This window comes from Nomascus leucogenys, chromosome 8 (assembly GCF_006542625.1).
Source record: "Nomascus leucogenys isolate Asia chromosome 8, Asia_NLE_v1, whole genome shotgun sequence".
Taxonomy (NCBI): domain Eukaryota; kingdom Metazoa; phylum Chordata; class Mammalia; order Primates; family Hylobatidae; genus Nomascus; species Nomascus leucogenys.
In genome coordinates this window covers 23,673,525-23,700,642 of record NC_044388.1, presented here as the reverse complement: position 1 = coordinate 23,700,642, position 27,118 = coordinate 23,673,525, and the positions used below count along the sequence as shown (strand labels likewise).

Genomic DNA, 27,118 nt, shown 5'->3' with positions numbered 1-27,118 from the left:
CCTGTTTGTTTTAACGGAGTTTTCTGAATTTTAAAATGGGACAATCATAATACTTTCTCTGGGCTGTTAGGCAACTTAAGTTAATATACATTAATACAATGTCCAGCACATAATAAACAACTAATAAATGTCAGTGTTTATTATCACAATTATTAAAGCTACATATAACTTTAATTTTGCTTGTGTAAAAGCAGCGTGCTTGCAGGCAGTTCCTCATGCATCACAGTAGGATGTTCACCAATCAAGGCTAAAGTAGAGTTCATTTTGTGTAAAATCTAAAAGCATGATTCAATGCATGCAGCAATCCATGAAGAAGCAAAATAGAGTTTTCATGGAAAATGTGTGTCCTGCTGCACAATTTTAGTGAAATAAAAAGCAGACCCTAGTGCTGCACACTATCCCCACATGGGAGGGTAAGTAGTAGAAGCTCCAATTCTTAACTACTTCCCCGGCGCCGCCTTAATAATGGAGTAGTACACCCTACCTTGATAAAAGCTATTCTGAAAGCAACTGCATTTATTTTACCTCCTGTGCTATTTGCGGAGAAGAGCTGAACAGTAGTTTGTTTTGCCTGGAATAAACTACTTTATGAATTTTAATGTGTGATATAATATTAAAAGCTAAACCAGGATTAAAGAAGATTTTTTTTGTACTAAGCTAAAATAGTACTTAGTAGAGTGAGGTATAAAAGATTTTTGTTTCCATTTTTACCTGGGGAAAAATTCAGCTTTCATATTTTTGAAAAGCTGTCCAAGTCAGTTTCCCTTAAGCAATAGCTTGTGTTTAGGGGAAAAAAAAATGTGATTCTAGAATTCTAATAGCTTATCTATGATAAGGTGTGTATCTGGGCCAACAAGATGGTAAAGAAGAGGTTTCCTAAATATTTTTTAAATGAGTAGTACAGAGATACTTTCTAACTTTGTAATTGTTAAAGTTTCACCCTCACATTCTTTTTTTTAAAAAAAATGTTTCTTGTATACTTTTTTCACTTTTGTTTTGATTGTGTTGGCTACTAGGAAATGATTTTTTAAAATAATTTAGAATTTGTGCTTGATTATAATTGCTTTAAAATAAAAAAAATTAACCAAAGAAGTTTTTAGAAACAAAGTCACAGGGTTGAAACAAATGATTATAGCGCACCTCAAAGATAAATTCGTAAACATCATTTTTACAAAATAATGAAAATTATTTTAAAAACAGATCGAAACACCAACTTTCCAAAGTCTGTTCTTTTAACTGTTGCTTAGCAGATTGCTACCAAGGATCTGTTTCTTCAGTGCGCTGGACTTGGTGCCCCCATTTCCATAACATTCAGTTTTCAAAATGATTGAAATGGCTTTTCTTTTCTCTTTCATTTAAGCAGTGAGAAAAATAGGTATTAAAAGAGACCCCATGGGGTGATCAAATCTATCCCTCTGCCTCAAAGCAAGACCACCCCAGAGCAAAGTTTCCAATCTCACCAAAGCAACTTTGTAGGCAATTTATGGTAATGTGTTAACTCTTCTGGCTCTTAAAGTGGTGTTTAGCAGATTATTGCTTCAAAGCCCTGTATGTGTTCTAGTGGCCTCCAGTCATTAATATATCTCTGTGAGTGCCCTTGCTTACTAGAGCGGCAAAGCTAGAAGGGGAACTCTGGAGAGGAGGCGGATGAGGCCCCACCTTTGGTCACCTGTCCTGCCTTACCTGCTGTGTCCTCTTTAGGCCTGCGGGCCAACTATTTCCCAGCATTATCTTTTCCATGCTTGGAAAGGTGGTATCATGTTGAAAGCATCTGTCAGCTTTCTCAAGATAAGCAAGAGGTGAATTATTTTGCTAATTGGCTAGAAATTAGGATTCAGCAGGCGCATTTTAAAGGGATCTCCTATTTATGCTTTAAGTACGGAGAATTGAATCACCGAATATTTTAGGAACAGAGTAAAATAAATCTTAAAGTCCTGCAGCTTGACTCAAAGGCTGTATCATTTAATGCCAAAAAAAAATCATTTGTTTATTCTACAGCATACTTCGTTTTCTATTTTCATGGTTTATGTGAGAAATTGTCCAGGATGGTAAGTTTCTAGAGGATAGAAACCTGGGTTCTGTAAAGTAACCGAAAAGATGAGGTCCTTAAGTGATCAGTTTGCTGGAAGAAACATGGTTTTGTATCTGTAGTAATTTTTCATTTCTATTTTCATCAGTTTCCCAGTAAAAAATCAGCAACATGGTTTTTATGTAAATTTTCCAGGCTAGTTCATACTACTGTGTAATAAAAAATTAATTTGGAGTTTTAAAAACAAATCATAGTATCAGTACAGTTTGAAGTTGAGATTTGATTTCAGCCCCTAAAATTTGGTGGCATTTTACTGCAGATATCTGCTTATCACTATTACTAAAGGCATTGATGCTGATTTTTCACTCAAGATTGTACTTTTTGAATATATTAGTAAAGTCACTGATTATATATTTTTTGATGCTTACAGCAATATTTTATTAAATATTGTGAAACATTATCTTATTGTGTGGTTTCACAAGTCAAAAGGAAATAGTTATGTCCAGGGGTGCCAGGAAAAGATGAAATAATTATACAGAACAGCTTGGACATGCACATGTAAAATTCAACCAGCCTTTATGATAATTAAGCAAGGCACTCTACCTGCTTCATGGATGGATAGAAGATTTAAGTACGCAGTTCTGCAAATGGCTTTGTTATGGAAGATTTTTTTAAATGAAACGTAAGAGGAAGATGCATAAAAATAGTCTAAAATTAAAAAGGCCATAGTATGTAATAGCTATTAGTGATGCAATTGTCTATTAGGCACCGGGCACCCAGTGAAGATACAGCACTGTGCATTATGATTTTAATTGTGAATTTCCTTTGTTAGGATTGCAGTGGAAGGTAATTGGGAGACAGTTAGTTTAGGGTTTTCAAGTCTTTGAAACTATTTCGTTTTCCAGAAAACTTACTTTATGGCATTATAATTCCTGGTTGTCAGCTGGCAGTTGCTGTCATATTACAGATGCAATCACCTGTGACAATGTGACTTCCTTAACTTAAGCAATCTGATCTCAGGGCAATAACTAATGTTGAATGACTGCACTGTTGATCACCTTGATCATAAAAGGAGCAACAGTGTCCAGTTTGGATGCTGAGCCTGAGAAGCTTCAAAACAATTTAGCCAATGAAAAATGACAGCCATGTTCAAAATGTTTTGTAGGTGAAAACAGCTACTATTGCCACTGAGAGGAATGGGAAACCAGAGAACAATACCATGAACATTAATGCTTCCATTTATGATGAGATTCAGCAGGAAATGAAGCGCGCTAAAGTGTCTCAAGCACTGTTTGCAAAAGTTGCAGCAACCAAAAGCCAGGTAAGAGCCTCTGTTGGGCATTGAGAATGTTTATCTGTGTTGCCTGTGGAATTTTCATTAAAAAGGAGTATCTATTTTCAATATGAACTTGCATCACGGAGAGGCCTCTATGTCTGGGATTATTTCCAGAGCTCTAAAATGAAACAATATTCAGATTCAGGTTATAGGCACTTAGTTTTGTTTTTTCCAATAGCCACTCCTCGGACCAAAGATTTTACGGTAAATCCCCAAGTCACTTAATAGGTATTTTGAGAAGGATATCATAATGGATAGTCAGTTTCTCAGTCTGGTCTATTGTAGTAGAATAAATAATGTGAATTACTATTATTTCATTATTGCTTAGATGATCTTGATATTTTTTCCTACTAAAATGCTACAAAACTTTATACAGTTTCTTCTGTTCCAGTTCAGCCATCTAATGTGGCATTGGTGGTATAGTGGTGAGCATAGTTGCCTCTCAACTCAGCTGTCTGCAACTATTAAGTACACTTATTAAGACAAACTGACACACACACACAAATCTTTGCATATTAATGATTTTAATTTTTCTGTAGAATATACAAGACACACAGATTGATTACAAGTTGTCCAACTCTGAATTACAGCTGAATAGACTTGAAACGGAAAAGTTGTAAACTTCTACCAAACTAAATAAAAAAGGATAGGTCGTATAGTCTTTTATCAGCATAATTGTCGTATATTAATAATTCATGTTCATCAAAAATGGAATCATCTACATGAACAAACTTAGTTATCTATAAACCCTTCTCCAAAGCCAAGAATACTTTTTAAAGGACCAGAAGAACACTAAACTCTTTTCCCCTTTGAAAAAGGATTTGATAACACTATCAAGATGAGATTTAGAGGCAAATAGGGACTCCAGGTAAGATTTTAACAACTTGAAATTTTATACAAGTATACTTTCATTATCATTAATGAATCCTAAAACAACCTGGCTGTTGTCAACTTCTGATAAAATTCACAATTGTGGGAGTATTTATAATCCGATATATTTGTAACATAATAATCTTTTCAGATTTTCCTAAACTTTTACCCTATCGACATTTATAGTGTTACTTGACAGGAGTTTTGCTTTAGAAGAATGTTGTTCTTGTTTAAGTTATAGGCCTGATGAAATACTTAAGGGATATCTTGGAAATGTTATATAAAAATGATTGAACTCAAGCTGTGGACTGTAAAAATTATAGCTTTATAGGCCACATGCCTGCGTACCCTTCAATCACTGTCAAAGTGATAATTTCTACAATAATATGTTTCTTTTATTGTGAGATTCTAAACATCAAGTGCTGTTTAAACATTAAGCTGAATTGTTTATGTTAGTGCTGTACTCAGCGTGTCATACATCAGGCCACCGTAATCTCTCGTGGAATGTAAAATTCTGTCATGAATCATGGCTTGTATATCGGAAATTACTGTAATTTTGATTGGAAATTACAGGGCTCTTGAAATGTTTCTAATTATGATAGAATGTTAGAGCCGCTTTAAACCTGTGTGCTTCTTCAGATGTCTTCATTTACATGCCAAGACTACGCATTAAAGAGAAATGTCCTGGTCTCACTTCCCCCCCCCCCCCCCACCTACTTGCCCACCCCACACATTCTTGTTTTGGCTCTTTAGCCTAAATATGATGAGGATCTCATATTTAAATATATATTATCTTGCCTTTCTTATTCTACATTTTTTTTTCTGACCTGTCCAATCATCAGTAATAATCAGACTGCATTCCTACAAAAGCCACTTTCCCTAAATCTCCAAAATGGAGAAACTGGACATGTATTATTATAGTAAAGGTTAGCTTTAAAACAAAAGTTAATATTATAACTTTTTGGTAACCGTATTTAGTTGTCTATCACTTGTCATTTAATTCAATCTACCCCCACCCCCTGCCATCGTTTTCCTTTCTGATTCCCTGTGATTGATAGTTCCTTTGCTATCTTTGACTTCATCCTTTTAAATGATACCCTGGGTTCTCGCCAACCTGGGCTGAGTACTGATTTTGGAGCTACTTAGACAGTAGCAGCAGTTGGCTAATAATGTCATACAGGTGATGTTCTAAGCCATTTTAAACATCCCTGCTCTTTGTACCCTGTCCTACATGGCTCCTCATGGGTCTCTATTTCAGCAATGTAAATAAGCAAATTCCAACCATCTTCTGTGATGGTGTGTTTCCCAAAGCCCCAAAGCTTTTAGCTAATTACTCATTACTGGTTGAGAGAAAGTCAAAGGGGCCAATAGTGGGCTATGGGAGTCAAGCAAACTATTAACTTTATTCCCTTGGATAGTTATTCTCAACTTCTAATTTACTCTAACATCCTAGTAGAGCATTTTTGTAGTCTTGACTTAGTTGTTCAGTTTAATGTTAGCACTACCCTGTTTATGAAAAAATGTAGAAAGATTGATGATTGCTTAAAAAATTAGACAGTCCAAAACCTGTGTATATAACTAACAAAAGAAACCCGACTTAATAAGGAAAAGTGGCCATTTACTTAGGTTCTGTTCTCATGCTATGATGTTTTGTGAAGGAAACAGAAACACTAACAAACAAAAAAAACCTTCAAATCAGACTGACCTTTTTAATGGTTAAAATGTTGCACTTCTAAAATAGATATTTAGGCCTCAGATGTGTGCCAGCGCTTGCCAAAATGAGGTAGCAGTCCCCCAAGACAAAATATGTGTGAAGCAGGAAGAACCAGAGTCTCTTCTGTCTCATCCCATCTACCTCCATCTGCTTCTGTGTCTTGCCCTGGTTGTCTGGGTTGACTTAACCATCATGTTTTTTGTGCTAGACCCTATCATGCATTATAGATTATCTGCATTAATTTAGTAACCCTGTGAGCTATTATTTTCTTTCTTTTACACATGAGAGTTTCTTAAATAATAAATGTAGTACAGCCAACTCCAAATTCTCTGCATTTCTCCTATTTTAGACTGTCTTCAGGGTTCAAGGCAGCATCATCACTGAAGGTACTACCCTGATCTGGGGAAGAGGAATTAGGAATAGTGGTCTTATTGATAGTAGAAACAGTGAGGGCTTTCCTTTCTTCATTGACATATTCATGGAACACAAGGTTCTTACCAACACAGAGCCTTCAGAATCCAGGCTCTATCATACCTAATGGAGGTGGGTGTACAGGGTGAAGGAGTCAAAGGAGGCCAGCTCTGATCCAGGTTGTGTCATTGGTGGTATAATATTGGGAAATTTTAACTTTTGAGCCCAGGATTCTTTTAACATAGAAGGCACATGCTACAATGTATGCAAAAGAGCTTTAAAATTATATAGCACTATGCCCAAATGGTAACATTTCATAATGTGCTAAGCAAGAGGTTCAGTCCTCCACATGGATAAGAGATTTATTTATCATGTATTTGTGTATCATAAATACCTTCCATTTTAAAAGGTAAAGCATGCTCTGCAGTGACTAATGCACAGTGTATTTTCGGTAAAAGAAACCAACTCATGTGGATTCCACCATTTCACATGTATTGTCTCTTCAATGAATAATAGATATGGAATTGTTTTTAACTCTAGTAGAAATGTCTGATAAAATATGCAAGTAAAAACTGAAGGTAGGCTACTTTTTGTGCTTGGTTAGGAAAGCAGACTAATGCAAACTTTAAAAAGATGATATGCTTTAAACATAATGTGAATAGCTGCAAATGAATACACTTTATATTCTGGGTATTCAAATAAGCAGCAGTTTTTCCACGTGAATCATATTGGAATTTTAGCAAACATTTAGTCTGATAACATTCAAATAATTATGAGAGCAAAATTTGCTAATTTTACTGTTTAAAAAAATACTTTATTTGGGTAATAACCATTACAGTATCAAGGTTCAGTTACTCTTCATTGGTTATAGTGTTTTCATATGGGAGATGGAAATGGAATTTTTTCCTTAATGGTGGCAGATGTTGGAATCTAATTTTATTCCACAGCAAACCCCTTGAGAGCTCTGAGACTTAAGGTGTGTGTCCAGCAAGGGGACATTAGCAGCACCGTAGGCCTTGCCTTGTACACTGAATTGTTACATTGATTTTCATGTTTGCATAGGTGGAGCTTGCAGATACAGTAGTGCAGTAAGACAGTAAAGGGCTTTCACAGAACCACACTGCATCATCACTTGTGCTTAGAAAATAATTTCCTCTAGTGTTTTATTGAACAATGTATTTATTTTGGGTAAAGCAACTAGCCGATGAAAATTCTGTTTGACTAACATACTTTTGGTATAATATTTTGCAGTCTCTGAGTTGTAGTACTTTCTGGCTGCTACAACTTTGGCTGATGAATAGGTATGTTTTTAATACTAAAAAAAATAAAATAAAGAGCTTTTCTGACTATGCAAAAATAACATGGCTAGTAGAAGAGACCAAATAATTTAAAGCCTTTTCTTTCATCTACTTTTCAGTCACTTTTGTTTGTCATTGAGATTCATGGCCCCTGGGATGAGAGAGAGGGGAAAACAAGGACAAAAGAGAGAAAAAGAATACCTCCGTTTTCCTTAGGTTTGTAGGTGAAAGAAAACATCATTCTGACCTTTAGGTTTGGAAATTCTCACATGGTAATGGATGTCTTAAATGCAAGTAAGACATATGTCACAAATCATTGGGGCTAGAAATAGGGCTAAAAATGTAATTTTCATTGCCGAAAATAGATCTATAGTGACAAAATCCAGGAATAAAATCATGGAACCATTGACATTGCATTCTGTATGCTAGCATGCTAGTGAAGGCATCTTTTATTCTGTTAGAATTAAATTACACTTCAGTTTTTAATTCTGTGCTGATTCATTCTTTTGGAATGTTCATCTAACAGACTTTGCTGTGACAGGAGTTCACCTGTGTAGCCTCCTATTAAAGGCATGCAGGAGGCCCTGCAGGTTTGAGAATCATGGTTTCTGTTATTTCCGGTGCTACATCCTTTTGGAGCGGTCTGTGGGGTCTTCACATCGTGGCCCAAGAGCCTCTTCTCTTGGGCAAACGAAGCCTTCTTCATTCACTCTCTGAAGAGAGAACTGCCCCTTTACATGTTCTCCATCTAAATGTGTAGAGGACACCCTGAGGGGGATACAGCTTCTGTTTCCCTGGACCCACTTGCCTGGAAGAGGAGGAGGCAAGAGAAGTATTTGTGGGGAAAACAAGAAGACACATAAGACAGTCCAGTGTGTGGTCCCTGCATCTCAGCAGTCTGCCAGTGTTACGTTTAACACAGATCTTTGGAGGTCCCTGTGCTCCATTCCTGAGTAAGAAGGATGTGGAGTTCATCAGTCTCCTATTTAAGGTGTTCTATATTAGTAGCCATTTATAACAATCTCTTACATCTTAATGTTGGGAATTCATATTGGATTCAGTTTTCTAAAACGTTGATGTATTTTTATAGTTCTAGTTGAATGCCAAACAGGACTAAAAAATTAATGGCTTTAAATATTGACATTAATAGTTTGAACGTACATGATTGTATATGATTTTTTAAGAGCCAATTAAATTTGTGGATCTGAATATGCCTTCTTTTCAGATTTCTGCCTCCAAAAAATAAGTATGTTTGTTTTAGTATATCTAGGATTTGATCTATGAGGTCCAGAATTATTAAATAGAACAATTGCTAACTTATATTTTTGGCTAAAAAGTCATATCAAGAGGTGATTTATCCCCTAGACACTTGGTATTACCTACTTTTAAAAAAATGAACAGAAGATCTTTGGTTATCGTGTTGCTTCTTTGAAATAATTTAAAATTTTCACCTTTTCCCCATAAATTTAGAATTAACCGAAAGTCAAATATATTTTATCTTCGACCCACTTAATAAGCTTAACTGTTACAAATATAGACATACCTCATTATGCCTCATTTCTCCATCTTTAGAAGATGTCATAAGAAAATTTTTAGACCAGATTTGAAGAGAATTAATTTGTGAATATTGAGCCAGCTTTAAGGAGGTTCATCATGTGAGGAAGCACAAAGAAGTTCACTGCAAGAGTGGTCCCTTTACAGCAATCCAGCATATATGTTCTGAAGCACGGCTATGCCAACTATATATTCATAGAACCTGCTTTAACATGAGAGCACCTTTTGTCCTAAAATGTTAGTGTAAGCTGAAAAGTGTAAACTAAGAATATTCTATAATGTTTTCTCTTTTTGGAAGCTCTTCTATATTCAGCTTTGTCAGTTGAAGAGTAGTTTTTCAGGACAGGTTCAGGTGGGTACAGAAAGTAGGGAAAACAGCAAATCAACAACGTTTCACTCCTAACAGGAATTAATCTTAAAACTGAGTGTCATTCAGTTAAACTTATCACACAGCTATAACACTGATATAATCCTTTAACAGTCTACCAAGTTAGAAGACAAAAGTGTTTTTTCTTAAAAGTCTCAGTAGTTGTCTTTTATGTTTTTGATAATGAAAGTAGGTTTTATTTTAACTTTATCTTCTTTTTTCCTCACATGAGAAATGAAAATAAAGACCCTGTGAAATGAATGAGCTATGAAAATGCATTTATACTAAATGACAATAGAAAAATAGCTCTGGAAGAAACTGTACCATTAAAATTTCACATCAACGAAAGGTGCTAAGAGAGGAATGGAAGAACTTATGTTAGTAAAATGAATCTAATGTAGAAATTTTCTGCCCTGCCAAGAATATCGATGGTATCTTAAAAAGTAACCTTAGAGATTACTCATTTTTCTAAGTATACTTGTTATGTTTTTAGATATGCAACCCATTTGCTTGGCAGAATGACACAAATCATAGACCACCCATTTAAAAATATGTATCTATATTTTAGAGATTAGTAGACATATAACTGCTCTATAATTTATAATTACATGCCATGTAAAAATAGAAGTTCTAAACCATTTATGAAATCAGCATACAATTGTCAAATTGATGATGTTTTTTTCCCCAAGTCTTAATCTACTTCTGTTGTATGTTAATAGAAAATCTATTCTCCTTTGATTTTGTGATTCAGCTATTCCAGTTGCCTTTGTGTATTTTTTTAACAATTCCCTTTTCAACCAGGATGCTTCAGGAATTGGGTTTAAACACACTGTTTCATAAACTGCCAGCCTCCTCGGCCGCCTCAGTGCCTCTGATTTTGTAAATCAGATCATAGGCAGCATGCTGTCATATAATAAGGTGTCTGATCCTTATTACCAGTTTGTTGATGCACAGACTCCTTCAAATTGACCATTGCAACACATGGTTTCCCCTGAAACTAGCTGTGATAATTAGCGTGGTTCTAATGAGACAGAATGTCACTGATCTTGTGCTGAACTGTCGAGTATCGACGCTACGGATGGGAACTGTCAGAGCCTGCCATCTGTGACAGTGCTTGGCATATTCCAGTGGCAAGGTAGAGCATGCTCAATAGAGTATTTTCAAACAAATGGCCCTTTTCTTGATGAGGCCTCTGTTTTCTGTTCAACAGGAAGAATGCATGTCCCAGCTCTGTCCTAAGCTAAACCCATTTTGAGGTCCAAATTTGAGTAAATATTTAAATCTGTTATGTGTTACATAAGAGAGGAATCTTTTGTTTAGCAGGTGAATCTTAAGTGGCATTTCTTTCCTTGTTTTGGGGTTTTGTTTTCCTTTTTTTTTTTTCTTTTTTGTTTTTCCTTTTTTTTTTTTTTTTTGGCCTCTCTCAGTTGTCCCATATTGTCAGTTAACAGTAAAGCAGTCATTTAAGATACTTTTCCCCAATTTTAAGATTGCCTTGTTTAGAGGAGATTTGTTGGGGAGTTGGGGATGGCTCTTAGTGATAAAGCAGTCTGATTTAACAGAGGGAAAGGGGAATTGAAAGTAGTTCAGAATGTGTATAAGAATACACAAGTTGGATAAAAGAATTAAAATGGACAAGACAGTTAGATCTGTCGGCTCCAGAGAAAAGTAGAGATTTTTTGCTATAGTAAAAGTCCAGCGCTGCTTATCATTCCAAAATATGCTTTGTTGCTTTTTATTTCCTCCTCTCTGGCAGACCACACAGGGCTTGTTCTGAAGAACATTTTCACTAATCTGATCAGGCAGCCAAATACGCCGGGAAAACTGCTTTAATGATCCCACTAATTACCTCAAGTCAATATGAACTGTATTATTAGACTGAGGGAAAATATTCCATTAGGTCTCCCCCTTGGGAGTTTCTCCGCTTTGTGATGTCACTGAAGCCTTCACCCTCTCGCTTGTAATTAATTTTATTTACACACGCAGGCACGCACAAGGTCACACCTGCACAACCGGCGCTGGCCAGGGAGCTTGTGGCACTCTGGCTTAATCAGATCTGTCATAATTACCATTCTGCATGTTTCTGACACACGCTGTGAAATATTTCAATTTAACTGCCGCTACCAGCACAACCAGATGTAGTGCGAGTGTGGCTGCATTGGAAATATTATTCCTCAGGATAAACTCTCTCCTCCTCCTTTTTCCCCCCACCCCCCCCCCTTTTACAGCTAATGTGGCACAGAAGCTGATGTATCCTGTAAATCTTGAATGCAGTGCTAGATTGATAACAGGCGATTAGACAGTTTAACCACAAACAGCTTGTTCATTTTTCACAAATGAAAACCACATGTGGTGTAACTAAAATTTCAGGCGCCCCCTTTTTTTTTTTAAAGGGTTGGGGTATGTATGTGTGTGTAAGATGTTCTTAAATAAAAATAAAATGCAGTCAAACGAAGTTGCGTCTAGAAAAATGGGGTTGTTTAGTTTTTTCCAGGTTATTTTATCAAAACCTTCATCAAATTCCTTTTTTATACTTTTACCAAAATTCAAATGGGAAAAAGATTGTATTCTGTATTGGGCTTTTCATTTATTTTCTGTAAGTTTTTTGGTTTTTTTGGGGGGTGGGTAGGGTGCATAATGTCCTTTGATTCTGTGCCCTGTTATGTTTTTAGTGTTGAACTGTTTATTTGAACCTAAATTCTGAAAGGATTTCTAAGACTGGACATAGGTATTTTCTAAAAGACAGTTTTTCTTTCTTTTTATTTTTTAATGCAAAGTTGTTACTTCAGGCTTTATAGTCAGATACCAGACACTCAAAAAGCAAAAATGGCCCCGGTTAGGAACTTTATTTCATGGAGATATCTGTGGATTTGTGTAATTGATTTGAAAGGCAGAGTTGGAAACCTTGAGGATTCTGTTTTTATAGAAATTGGAGATAACCTGGCAAAATGCAGGCACAGTAGGTAACTGTTTAAGGCTAAAGTTATCACCAGTCTCATAAGAATCCCCCTATAAAAAATTGGATGCATAAGAAGGCAGATAAGCTGGTGGAAAACTAAAGCTAAGAGCGAAGGAGGAAATAGGATCAGTGGTGCTTTTGAATCATACGTCCTGGAGCCAGATCACAACAATCCACTTTAGAGACCATTTAAAACATAGACATAGCCTACTTAAATATCTTTTAACTCCAAATAAAATACACTCTTTTTCTTTTTATCTTTATTTTTATTTTATGACTTCAGTTATGAACCTAGCTTGGAAGCTACTTAGAATGGTGGTGGTGGTGATTCCTGTTATCCAACTAAGAGAAGGTGTACTTTCCCAAAGAATAGTGGGGGTTTTTTGTTTCCTTACTCTACTCATTTTCCCTTTTGCTTAGTAGTTTCCTCATGTTGTGTTTCTTTTTCTTCTTTGTATAATCTTTGCTTCCTAGTTTTTTTCTGGAACTTTCTTCCCACTTAGTCTGTCTATTTTCCATGTGTTTTGTTTGCTCCATAACTTTCAACTTTAAAATCTGATATTTTTTCTTCCTATTCATAGTTTCTTTTGGCCTAAATATCACTTTAAAGGGAAAATAAAGTACTGTCTTTGCCTTTTAGTTAGAACTCTTCTTCCATCTAATTTAGGTCATTTGTTTCCCCCGTCTTAATCTACCTTTGTAATCGTTTTGCAAGATATAGTTATTGTAGAAGATTTGATTCAATTCCCATATCACAACACTCTTCTGATGAGTACAGATATCACCTCAGAATCCTTCTTAACACAGAAGTAAAAATACCCATTGCTAATCAGGGAGATAAACGCATCCCTGCTGTAGTCACTTGTATTTTAGGATTCCCAAATGGGGGTTTGCTATTCAAAGCATGGTTGTGTGGGATGAGTCTAAGAAATAAGAAAAGTGGAGGTAAATAAAGTTTATGGTTTCATTGCTAATGCCCTTGCTTTAATAACCCTGAAGTTTTTTTGCACAGCTACTTGAAGGTATGTTAGGGATAAGCCAGCATGCAAGTTGAATCACATTTTGCAATCACTGGTGGAGCTCACCATTAAAAGGAGTCCTAAATTGTTTGCAAATGAAAGATTTCACTTGCGAGATAAAAAATTATCCCCTAGTTTTTCATGTTTGCAAACATTTTTGTGTATTTGTATTTCTTTGCCTGGCATACCTGTTAATACAAAAGGGAAAAGAAAAGAGAGGGGAAAAAAGTTGTTTCATTAGGGATGCTGTTGTGTATACAGAGTTTAACAAGATCAGTATTCTGAGTACAAAGAAAGAGCACATCTTTTCGTTAAATTAATCATTAGACTACAAGAATCCTGCATTTCAAAGACAAATTATTTATTTACGGACCCTTCTAGGTCCCTGTCTAATAAGGAGACATTTTCCATTTGTCTGTTAACAAGTCACCGATGAAGAGTCAGTAGAAGTGTTACAAACTTTATCTTGCCCCAACTCAATCCACCATCCTCAGTCACTCTGCAATCGCTATTCTCCAGTGCTCTCATATCTTCATGAAAATGTACAGGAAGGAAAAGTGATTCCTTTTAATGTTCTTTGTTGTTTTCTTCTGGACCCACTGTCTTCATTTTTCATCATCATTGTTGAAGTCATCAGTGTAATTTGCAGTGTAGCCTAATCTGAAAGGAACTGGAGGGCATGGCTCCTGATTTTCTACATAATATAGAAATAAGGTAATAGTACCTAATTTGCAAACTCACCGATGTCTTCCCTAACAACTTGTACATGAATTGCATCATTCGTGGAAAACATTGGGAACTGCAAAGAGTGGTAGTCCCAGTTCCACTGCTAACCTGCTGTGTAGCCCCAGGCAAGCCATTTAACCTCTCAGACACTGAACTTCCCCTTCAGGAAAGTAAAATAGGTTAGATCATAGTATATCTAATGTCCCTTGAAGTTCTAGGTCTGTGTGTTTGTGATTGAAACAGGTACACAAGTATTACAGAGGATGCTATTTTGATTGAAGACACTGCTGACAGGTGTTTTAGTCTGGGAAACAAAAGGTAAGAGTTTGAATAATGGAAGGGCTTAGTTTGGGGGGTAGGCGGAAAAGTGATATTTTGGGGTCTAGAGCCAAGAAGGGTTATTTATGGGTGGCATATAATGGGTTGAATTGATTGTTGGAATCCCGTATATGAACTCCATATTACGTGGTGTGAGTTGAGCTCGTGATTGATATACGCTCTTCATCTGAGACTTGTTGATAGATGACTGGGAACTCTCCCTTTTATCATACAGAGACCTAGCAGCATCAGTACAGTATAGAGTATGAGATGAGCTGAATTCCATTGGGGAATGGGCTTGGTTTAATATGTGGTAGGGTGGTGATTGCTAGCATGATATGATTTGAAAGTTGCTAAAGACTTTCCTCTTTAAATATGTCTCTTTTTTTGTTTGCTTTTCAATTGATGCCTGAAGATCCACCCTTAGCTGCTCTTTTGATTGATTGATTGATTGATTGATTGATTGATAGATACAAGTTTTTTTCTGGCACATTAAAAACTTTAATAGCACATTAAACGGGAAAACAGGGCAATGTGAGAATACTCGATTGATGAGAAGTCAGATTTGGAAGAGATTAGGGAGATAGGGAGTAAACACAAAGGAAAAGGAAGCAGGGAGTGACAGCTCATTTGAGAGAATACCTTGAAATCCATTTTTGCAAGTTTATAAATTGGTACCTGTAGCATTTAATAGCTGCTGAGATGTGTCCATCCCCAAATGTCTCGTTTAAATGTTTACCCATTTTACTTATGGTATCAACAGGAGTGCTACTTGTCATGGGTGTTACTTGACTGGTTCATTGATGAAGTATTTGGCTGTTTAAATGAAATGCAGATTAGGTAAAAATAAATTACTTTCAACAAGGTCAAGGAAGTGAAGGTTGTAAATAAAATATATGTTCACAAACAGACAAATGTTATTTGGAAATCTAGCTTAATCCATGCCAAGCTGTTACTGTCTAAATTACCTTCTTTCTTCCTGGCTTGCAATTAATTTTTGCTTGTATGTTTGGAGATTGGGGGAAGGGTAATAGCCTAATGGGTAATGATTTTATTTTAGTATTTTGATTAAAGAGACTAAATAGCTTGGACCCTGGTTAACCATAAGGACGAAAGCCTTATCCATCAAGCTTAATTTCTAAACAGCAGTTTATGCTTGTATTTCTGAGCATATTAGCATTGAGCCACATATAATATAAAGTTATGAGACGGTTATGTGCTCAATTATTTTCTATCTGTCTCCCCCCTTACCATCTTTTCTACTCACCTTCTTTGATCTTCTATTAGACTGGAAGACAAGGCACAAGGCAGCTAGTTAGACAGACAAAGACTGTATAGCCATGTGCTCTTTGAGAGGCAGTGATGAGAGAGCAGGGACTGGTATTTGATCACTGCTAGTTTCCTAGCATTTGCAGAGCCACTCCCGTCCCCCACCCTACCCACCCACACATCCAGTGCTTGTGCCACTCTTCCATTCTGTATCCTGCCTCTATCCTGTATTTGTCCTACCGTATCTCCTTCTATTTGGAAAACCCCTGTGTCTTTGGAAAAACTTGTTGGTGTTCTCCTGGCAGGTAGACATTTCTGAAAGGATACTCTGCTAATCTTACTTACCTTTAAAATTACTTGGATGATATGATGTCAATAACCCAGTAAGAATTCAGATGCATTATTCAGAAATTGTAAGCCCAATCTCTGCATTTGTAACAGGACCAGGAAAACAGTGAGGTATATATGTGCTAGTGCAATTGTAAACCAAAAATTGTAAGCTGTAGAACCATCATTTAATTAATGAAATCTCATTCAGAACTGAAATATATAAATCAGATGAAAGTTTTCTCCATTTGGATTGACCTGAGGATTGAATGGGGGAAGGGACCTTCTCATCAACCCCTTACCCTACACATACACAACGCGGGTACTTCTGAAACACCTCTAATGGAAACCTGGGGCTACTAAGGACACAGTCTAGGAACCCCTGTGGTAGTGACTGTTCTTCTCTAACCCATCTCTAAGAGTCCTGGTCCTCTTAGTCGCAAAAAAGAAAAAAAAGGAAATTTGTTTCACAAATCCATAAATACTAAGATTTTCTAATGTGTTAAGAACTTATAGGAGATAATTCTGGAACAGTATTTGAAATGTGTCTATATGTACATGTGTGTATATATACATAGATACATGTTTGATAGCTATGTATGTATACACACACACGTTTTTGTGGGGTAAGAGGAAGGGCCACCCATTTACGGGTTCTTAACCTTGGCCCACCTTCTCCCCCAGGGAACCATGAACTTGGATGAAAAAAATGACTTTATTTTCTCTAACCTCTTCTTACTGAAAGTTGGCATTTTATTCAATTATCAATATAGGCAACAAATCACAGTAGCAATACCTATGAATTTGTCACCATTAAAAAAACACAATATTTTCATATCCTATTATGTTGTTCTAGATATCTTAAAATATCATTTATGCCCATCACTATAAAATTACAGTAGTTATTAGATCTGTTGCTAAACCTTGTTATTTAGTGTGTTAATAAAGAAGTATATATATGACACTATCACAAATTTTTGATAGCTGTATTTCAGTATCATTGGTTTTCTTTGTAATCTTATGTATTTTATTTCAGGCACATAAAAACGCTGTCCTGAAAAGGCATCCATGGGCTTTATCAGACTCCCAGAAGGGTCCATGGCACAAGAGATAAGATCAATGATTAGATAAATTTTGTAGAGGAAAAAAATATATATATATTTTATCACATGAGCCGAGGGATTCTCAAATTAACCTGAGAAACATTTACTTTTTGTTTATTGCATTTTGGTATGCTTGCTCTTCAAGCATCCTTCACTCCAAAGCATGTAAACAGAGGTAACAATGATGCAGTGACATTTAAAACAACCACCAAAACAGAAACCTTACAGACAACCTTTTCTCTGGTATTCGCATGCCCACATGCAGTGCTGTAGGACTTTGTGAGAGAATGCCTTTGCTTTTAGATTAGACATTTCTTTTTCCAGTTGAACTAACTATACCTTTAGTATCAACTTATCAACCTGAAGTTTAAGTGGTTCTTACCTCACTGGACAAGAAGTTTTGTCCCCACATCTCCTGTTAGCCTACACAATGACTAGCACATAGATGGTGCTCAGGAATTCTTTGTAGGAGGATAGAATGCTGCAGAAGTAAATTTTAATCAGCCCCCAATATTACTCTCACAAATGCCAACCTATTCCAAAGGGAGTCAGTGTGGGACAGTGGGAAGAGGCGCTGGAGTGGGCTCACAAGGACGGAGTAGGGTCATGCTTCACTGCTGCCATTCTCCCCTGGAGCCTTCTCTGAGCTTGCTTTCCCCAGATGTAAAATGTGATCAGAGGAGTGATTGAGACAGTCTGTGCAAAGCCCCAGTCTCCCTTGTCTCCTTTTATTGGTAAAATTATAACCCGGCCATTGTCACTGAGACCCACATGATGCTTCTAGAAATATTTATGATTGCCTTTCTTAATGCCTACTTGTAAATCACAAGATTTGGGTCTTTCAAATTAAGCCAGCTTCTGATTAGCAAGTTTGTATAATGGATAAAACGCTGTGGTTTTGGCCACAAAATGGGTGTTACTTTATCAGCAAAATCATAGGCAAGTTGGGAGCTCATGGTGACCCTGCTTGCTTGTTCCTCTTAGGATGTGATTCCCTAACTTTTACAGTCCCAAATTGCCTTGCTCTGCTTTTAAAAATTTTTTGTTATCTCTCCTAAAACATCATAGAGGGAATATTTAAATTTTTAATTCCCAGTCCCTAAATATGCATAATAGGGAGTGTAGCTCATTTTAGGATATACATGCAGTGTTGAAAAGTTTTACATAAATCAATTTAAAATGCAGTGGCAGAAATATTTATCCAAATCAACCTGGTAGTAAATTATTTTTGTAAGCAAACAAACCACCCTGTCAGGTAAATTGTCACCTTAAAGTTATTCTTTTTATGATTTCTTATATTTATGTGGGGTTTTGGGTTTGGGGTTTTGGGTGTTTTTTTTGCACATGGCATATATGAATATTCAGCAATATTTTTTCTTAATGACCTTCATTATTTTGAATAGGAAAATAAATATTGTAAATTTTTAATAGTGACTTTAGGAAGCAACATAATAAATTTGCTTCATAACATTGCAATATGAGAGCACATACTCATTTGGGTTAAGAAATTTAGGAAAAGTAAAGTTTCCTAGCATAAATTCTTCTTTTTAAAGAAAATAATTATTTTATTTGCCTTTGACAGAGGTTTTTATGGTGCTGTCCTGTCTTAAATCTATTATGCTGAGCTCAATTTGAACCTTATTTTTTTTTAATACAGAAACAACATTATGAATACAAATTGTTGGACTTTGCTACTATACATGAGCCCTCAGAAATTGCAGAAGTGTATACAGTATTTTGCCACTAAATGGCCCAGATTGGGCCGTTTTTGTGTCTTTGTGTGTACCCCCATTTGCTGCTGCTTGAATTTGTTGTGGTGAATCTTTTGCCGCATTTTTACATTCACTCATTGAAGTGTGAGCCTCAGGGTGTTTCCAAGCTCTTTGGGTGAAGGAAAGTGAGGAGTTTGCCACTCAAAGGGCTATTTGTGTTCACATTTGTTTGTGATAAATGTAACTCAAATAGCAGGGTTGGGGGTGGGCTGGAATAAAGAAGCCCATCAGAATTAGATTATTGAAGAAATGCTGTGGGACTGAACCACAGCAGGAGGAATGGAAAAGAAGGAACAAATTCAAGAGATGTTTGAGGGAGTATTGACAGGAATTCATCAGTTATGGGAGAGACAGACAAGAAAAGTTAGATTTTTAGTTAAAGCCACTTGCTATATATTTTTATTACAAAACTAATACCTAGCTACTATAGAAAAAGTAGAAGATATAGGCATAAGGAAAAACATAAAATTATCCATAAATTTAATCACCTAGAGATGACCACCTTAAGGATCCTGATTGACACTCTATATACATACACACATACATGCACATGTATCTATCTGTATGTATATATGTGTGTATGCATGTATGTCTTACATTTATTCATGTGCTGAACATACCATTTAATTCCCCACTGAGGTGTATTTAGGCTATATTCAACTTTTGCTAGTACAAATAATATGAATGTAAACATTATAGTTAAATATTTGTACATATCCTTATTTCCTTAAATCCTTAAAAGTGAAATTGTTGGATCAAAAAGGCATTTGTGTTTTACAGATGATTGCTAGATATTTCCACATTCTGCAATTCACAGTGTCCTTCAGAAATACTATACCAATGTATGCTTCAGATAACAGCCTTTCAGCCTAGGTGATTGGGTATGTGGTAATACTATTAACTGAGTAAAACTTCCTAGGAGGAGAAACTGGCTTAGGGGAAGATGCTTGGTTCAGATTGGAATACTGTAACTGAATTATTTTCATTAGCCCCCTTGATATTCAAATCCCTCGTGTGATAATAACCATAAAATAATAATAGCTTACATTTATCATACTGTTATTGTGTGCCAAGCCCTTTTCATGCATTATTTTACTTAATTCTCACAACCCTGTGAATTAAGTGGTAAAATTAGACCCCATTTTATAGAGCAGAAAATTGAGGTTTAGCGAACTTGAGTAATCTGCCTGAGGTTACAAGGCTATGATAAATGGTAGAATAGATATTCAAATTAAAACCCAGGCTTCTTAACAAATAGATCTTAAAAGTCCAGTAGAGGAAATGAGATTACAGTAACTAAGTAGTATTCTCAAGAAAGTATGGTAAAGAGCTATTAAAAAAGGGTCATAGACAGTCAGTTCAAAAGCAACTGGTCTGTTTTCCCAGCCTCCTGCTAATTCATCTTGTTCTGTTATTTATTATTTTTCCTATTTTAAATATTGTCCCCTTTTCAAATCCAAGCCAGTATTTCTCTTCATCAGTGAATAATTCCTTGAGAACCCTACCTCAACTCTTCTTCTCCACGTGGATCCCACTTGATGTCTGCCCATCAATGACGTTTATCACGTCACTAATAGTTATTAGTGACGTGCACTAATAGTTATTTTTGAATTCCAGGTTTTCCCAAATGTGCTTGGAGACATTTAAGGCTAGTGCTTTCAATAAAGTTTATAAGACCTTTGGTAGTTACTGTGGAGCAGGCATTGGGCTGAATATATTCTGTTTCACTTGTACCGGCTACTATCCTGTGAGATTACCATTATTATCTACAGTTTGTAGAGGAAGAATCTTGAGGCTCAGAAACATTATTCAAGTTCACGTAGATAAATGCCTATATGAGATATAATCATTTTATTGGCATACAGAAGTGCTTGAGCGTGTCTTGAAAGACAAGTAGTATTTGAATGGGCACCAAAAAAAAAAAAAAAATAGGAGAACGGGCTTTCCCATTAGAGAGAATTGTATAAGGAATGGAGAATAGAATGTAGGGCAGTGCTCAGCAATAGCTAATAAATAGTCCAACAGATTTGGACATCAGTGTCATTGGGAGGAACCTCGAAAACAGCCCCTGAGAGGGTGAACTTTTCTGCTACCTTGGGAAGCCACTGAAGGTCATGGTGCACAGTAGGGTAACTATGGGCAGTTTGAAAGTGGAAGACTAATGTAATGATTCTCACTCTGGTATCCGATTTACAAGGATATCACAAAGATGGTTAAGAGGTTTCAAGAAAGCTTAATGAAACCCGTTTCTTTACCTATCAGTAAGTTTCATGGGCGAAATTAAACATCAGATTAATGTGCTTTTTTGTAGGAATCACATCAACTCTGTGTGATGACACTGGTTCTCTATTCTTCTTGAAAACTCTGGTCATCATTGACTTACTTTTTCCCTAACTTAAGAGAGGAAAATGAATGATTACTTAAAAGCATTTTTGTTCAGATATCAAAATAATTGCCCATTGGAAGTAATTAAAAAAGAATGTTGTTGTCTAACAGAGTAATTCCAGGAAGAGGTGCTCCAGTACTGACAAGTCAATAGTGGTAGAATGGAAAGGAGTAGATGGTTCTTAATGATAGAAAGAGAGACTAAAACTGATGAAAATACTACAGCATGAACCTTTGGAGTATTGAGTTTTCTGTTTTTGTAATGATACCAGCTATGAAGAAGGAGGAGAAAATTAACATTTGAAGAGAAAGTGCATAAATGTTAAATAGGAGCCAGATCATATCACTGAAATTTATGTAATGTCAAAAATATATCTTAGGCTGATGAGAAAAAAACAGGAACATTTTTTTTCAGAGTCCTGATTCAAGTATCAGATACATAAGCCAGAATTTTATTTGTTTTGTTTCAGCTTTGACTAAACTGCCCTAAAAGCAGGTTTGACGTATATATATGAAAATTAAACTTTCAAATTAGGTATTTTCCAAATCTAATGCTTTAAAAATAAATTCAGACCTTTTTTTGGGAAATTCTCTATTTCAATTAAGAGCTCCTCTTTTTGCTAACTGGTTTAATGGGTTGTCTAGAATTTTATACTTTTATGTTCATTCCTGTTTTTTTTTTTCTCCTCCCTTCTCAAATTCTCCCTCTGAAAATATTCTTTAAAATGTGAGATCTTCTTGCTCAACAACCTATTTAAGTCAGAACCGTTTGTATCTGCTCTGGCCAGGTTGTCATTTGATAATCTTGTTATGGACCAAATGATTTGTAGCCTAAGAAAAACCACCAAATCCACGTGCCCTAAAGTTAGTGGCTTTGAAAAAGTAGAAAAGAGGTAAACATAAATACCATTAAAAACAAATGATTTGCACCTTTTTATCTGATTAAATTGTAAACAAAATTGAAAAAGATCATTTACTAGTGACTGAGTATTCCTTCCAAGTTCACAAAATTTTAATAGATATTTTTCCCCAGGTTTATGCTAATAATTTTCTTTATGTGTAACCTTTAGAAACTCTGGTAGAGGTGTTTAACTTCTTGATGTCTAAGTGGCAAAAATTTACTCAAGCAAAAAATTTCCTGATAGCCATTTTATGCCCTATTATTACCCCAGTATTGGAACGCACAAATTTTTGGCCAAGATACTCAGTCTCTTAAATAAACTGCAGCCTCTAGAGAGAATTCAAAAACAGTAACAGTTTAGAAGTTAAGAATAGTAACATTTAAAAAGATTATTATTATTTTTTTTCTTTCAGCAAATATAAGTATCAGAAACCACGCTTTGAAAAATAAACATATTGGGGGATACATACGTGCACACACATATGCCTTTTAAAATATATTTCCTTTTTAAAACCCGTCTTTGAATCAAGTGGATGTAATGTGCTACTTTTAGAATGGAAAATGCATTTACTGGCACGTCTCTGTTCAAATTTATCTTCCATGTTTTCTTTAATAAGTCCAATGTTAACTTAGCAGGAAAAGTTACTTACAGTGCCAGCTGAGGTTCTTTTCACTTTACACAAAGTAGATGTTATTAAGCTGGAGAGAAAGATTAATGCATTTCCTACTAATTCCATAGAGGAGAACATATATCTTTATTAATGTTAATGGTGGGGGCCTCTCATAATGTTATAGAATAATCTGCTTTAGCAAAGGTTTTTCTTCTAAAGAACTTCATAACATTTAAAGGTTAATATGTTAGGTAAAGAACAATATCTTAAGACAAGTGTTTTTATTACAGGACATGATGGGATGGTTTATATTAAATTATATGATGATTTGAATGGGAAAGAAGAAAAAGTGCATCGCTTCTTGCCCTCAACTTTAATGCCTTTAATCAAATAATGACCTTCTGGAAAATAGTTAATTTTAAGCATTTGGAAAGATCAATACCACTTTGCCACCAAAAAATGGTCTAGATGATGAAATTTGATGTATTTAAAGTATCATTTCACCCTTTTAACCTAGTAAATAATTTAAAATGCTTTCAGTATTGCTTTGCCACTGTTTTGTTTCTCACTGCACAGTGTTACGATTCTTCATGAAAAAAGGTCACAAGTGGGTGTGTGAAGCATTTAGACCTCACACCTAGAAATGGGGTTGTATCTCCGCTAGGCCTTGGGTGTTTCTGCATTAGCCCCCCGCCCCCTGCCCCGCCGCCGAAAGTATATATTTAAATAGTACCTTTGAGGCAGACTGTGCATAAAACACATGAAAATAGAACCCTTCTGTAAAGATACTGTTGTAATATTGTTTTAGTTTTTTTTTCAGACAGAAAAAGGGGTGGTTTAAAACATTATTAGTCACTTTGCTTCTTTGTGATATCTTTAAACCTTTATGCTAAAGGTGAAGGATTTGGTAGCTCTGACAATTAGAACCCATTTTCCCCCAGCTTGTAGAACACACTGATATGAAATTACCCTTGAGTGCCGACAGCTTTGTTTTAAAAAAAAAAAAAATTGCCCTCTATTAGCATGTTTGTGGGCAGATTAAAAACTGTCTTCATTAGCATAAGTAACACTTACAGATTCTTTTAAAAGTAGAAAATTATTTGCTGAATGATAAATTGCTAGCTTTATAGTTAGTTGTTGTTGAAAATGTACTCATTCAAATGCCTGGTGTAGTTTAGTCTACAATACTGAATTTTTTGTTAGAAGTACTATTTAATGGATTATGTACTTAATCCTTGTTCCTACTACTTGCTGAAATGTAATTCATGCTTTCCACTAAAATGTTTGTATCAAATACTTTCCTATTTAGATTGATTTCTTTTAATATCATATATTATTTATACTATATGCCCCAGAGATTGGAACAAAATATTCCTGCAAATAACACATAAAAGATGAGGGTGAGGGGGAATAAATACAGACTGTAAAATGTTTTGCTTTATAGAACTCAAATTACCATTCTATTTTTTTCAGATGTATTTTTCCTTCTTAGTTGCAGTAAGAATTACTTGTCATTTTCTTTCTCTTTTTATAGCTCTTAGTTTTAAAATGTATATGTACATAATGATAATATATACATATATGTATATTGCATTAAATGACTTTTTTTCTCAGCGAATACCAAAGTCTGTTTCCTCCTGGAAAAGTAGTTATGTTACATACTCCCAGCTTTGTCACAGAACAGGCCTTGTTAGGGGTTCTCTTTTTATGCATGTGAGGCTTTATAAAGTACAATAAATTCATTTATGAAAGGAGGTTACTTTCTTGACTCAATTAAAATCATTGTGCACCCCTTCCTTATCTGTTAAAATGTTAGAAGCGAATTGACTTGAATTAAATGTTCTAAAAAGAGTGGAGTGGAAATCAGAGATTGAGTTCGGTTGGAAATTAGCAGCTGAGAGATGAAGGTGCCAGGATTTTTATTTAAATGTGGTACAACAAGATTTTGTCAGTAAAGCACATCATTAGAATATTGAGTTTAGAACTGCTAATTTTTCCTTTAAAATGAGCATACAGTCATGTGTTTCATGGACCATAATAAATTGCCATTGTGTTATCATTGAGTTTGTTTTGCTTTTTTGCAGTACTGATTTGGCAGTTATTCTGCATTTTCTCTTTTCCTTTTTTTTTTTTTCAATCTTATATTTCTTTAACAGATCCCTAACCAAAACCCGTCAAAAGAATGTTATTTATTTCATGCAGTCTTAGGTTTAGCATCTTTTGCACCATTTTCTTGCTTAAGGTAGCAAGACATTTGCAGATGGTTCTTGGTTACTATAAAGTACATAACAGTATTTCCTTTGTGGCAGATGGATTTAAGACTTTTCGTTCTCAATAAACGTAGGTTTACAATACATAACTTTACAGGATTTGTGTTGTATATAACAGGTTTGAACATATTATCTCAGAATTCATCTGCATGGCATTTTCAGCTTATTCAGTGTCCATGCCAGTTTTTTTAAGTAATAGGGGGAGCACTGTGATTGATCGCAACAGCTCAAGGCGTGATTTTGAATAGAAACAAAGGGTTTAGAACAGAAGGTGTCAAATTAAACTTTGTCAGTTTGAAAAGTAGTAACATCCTGAAAGTTTTACCAATTTATTTACATGTGGCTACTGTTTATATTTTGCCCTCTTTATATGCAGTGTAATGTTGCTTGGCAAATTTACTACATTTAAAGTTTAGGTTGCTCCTTGTACCATTTTAGTTTTCTGAGAATGGATCGGTCTCATTATTTTAAGGCTGTTAGTCGCTTGGCTTTTCTACTGTTCAAAACAGTTGTGAGCTAATTTAATTTAGAGAACAGTTCCCTGTTCCTTCCTATGGTCTTATGTATATCAAGTCCCAGAGACCTCTCTTAAAAACGTAATTATGTTTTGTTTTGTTTTTTTGGTGTTTTTTTGTTTTTGCTTTTGCAACAAAGCACTGCATTTCATTCCTCATCTCTGCTCCCCCACATAAGCCTATGCAGTTATCACTTAAAAACTAGTACAGTACTTTGGGGGATCATTATTTTTGTCAGATATTAAAAATATTGTGACATATTCATTTTCTTCCCAAGTTTATTTGTTCTAACAATATCACTTGTGGAAAAACTGACCTAGAAAAAGGTACTGAAGCATTAGAAAGCATTTGGATTCTTTAGTCATTTTCTGCAAAACATAAATCAGATTACTGTCATTATTAATAGAGTAACAATCAATAGGATTTGAGGTAGTCAAAATATTCCAAGGTATTTAAATAGCATTAGAATAAATTATCTTATTTTTGCCAGTGTAAATTGGGAATGAGCCAATTTATTTCTACACTGACAGAGAGCTAATGTGTCAAAATGTCTGTTTTCCATTATTTTTTTAAGAGCAATGCACATCAAGAGAAGCAACCCCTCCCCCTTTTAAATTTTTTTGGAATATCCTTTAGAGCTAACAGTTCCCAGCTGCACCGTTAAATATTTTTCTAAGAAGCATCTGATTTCAGTCTCTTAAAATCATCGCATTTCTTGAAAGGCTAGCGGAGACATGCTTCAACTTATAATTCATCAAATTATTTTTAGATAAGGAATTAGAAGTATTATTTAAGGGCAGAGGTTAATAGCAAACTACTGGAAATGTTATGTTAGTCATGGGCAATTAATAAAAATAAGGATCTGTCTCGTAAGTCTAGAGACACAGAAGTGACAATATGAGCAAAATATTTGTTGAATGAGTCGGGGCTCTTTTTCTGAAATATTTGTTAAACCAGCATGAGTGTGATTGTTTAGGAATTAGCTATCATTATTAGCCATTTTAAAAGAACTAATGATTTTCTTTTCCAAAGAACATCTGTGATCCACATGTTTTTTCACATATATCCAAGTGCTAACTGATCTCTGCATTACTTTAAAAAGTTTCTAAAGGATGTGAAAAATCACTGGAGTTTTTCAGCTCTCTCCAAGAAGCTTTTCTTACATGAATCATTCTTAATTTAACTTTTAGCAATTTTTAGTTACAAGCATTTATTTCTAAAAAAAAATTCTTAGATGCTCAATGTTTAGCATTTATTGCAATAGTAGAATACTAGCTGAGTTTAAAAAAATCTTCTGTGTTCTTTATGAACCTCTAACTTCTTTTGAAAGGTATATAAAACTGTGATTTGCTGTGTTTGGGTAG

The 27,118-nt window shown here is 35.3% G+C and overlaps 1 protein-coding gene across 5 annotated transcripts in view; it reads left to right on the top strand.

The window, feature by feature from the left end:
- Positions 1–27,118, top strand: part of SATB1 (SATB homeobox 1) — a 92,688-nt gene that overhangs the window by 56,801 nt on the left and 8,769 nt on the right. For all 5 annotated transcript variants that reach the window (XM_003265294.3, XM_003265293.3, XM_003265292.3 and 2 more), the window contains exon 9: positions 3,195–3,350. In XM_003265294.3, the coding sequence (XP_003265342.1) occupies positions 3,195–3,350 (156 nt within the window). The remainder of the gene's footprint in view (positions 1–3,194; positions 3,351–27,118) is intronic.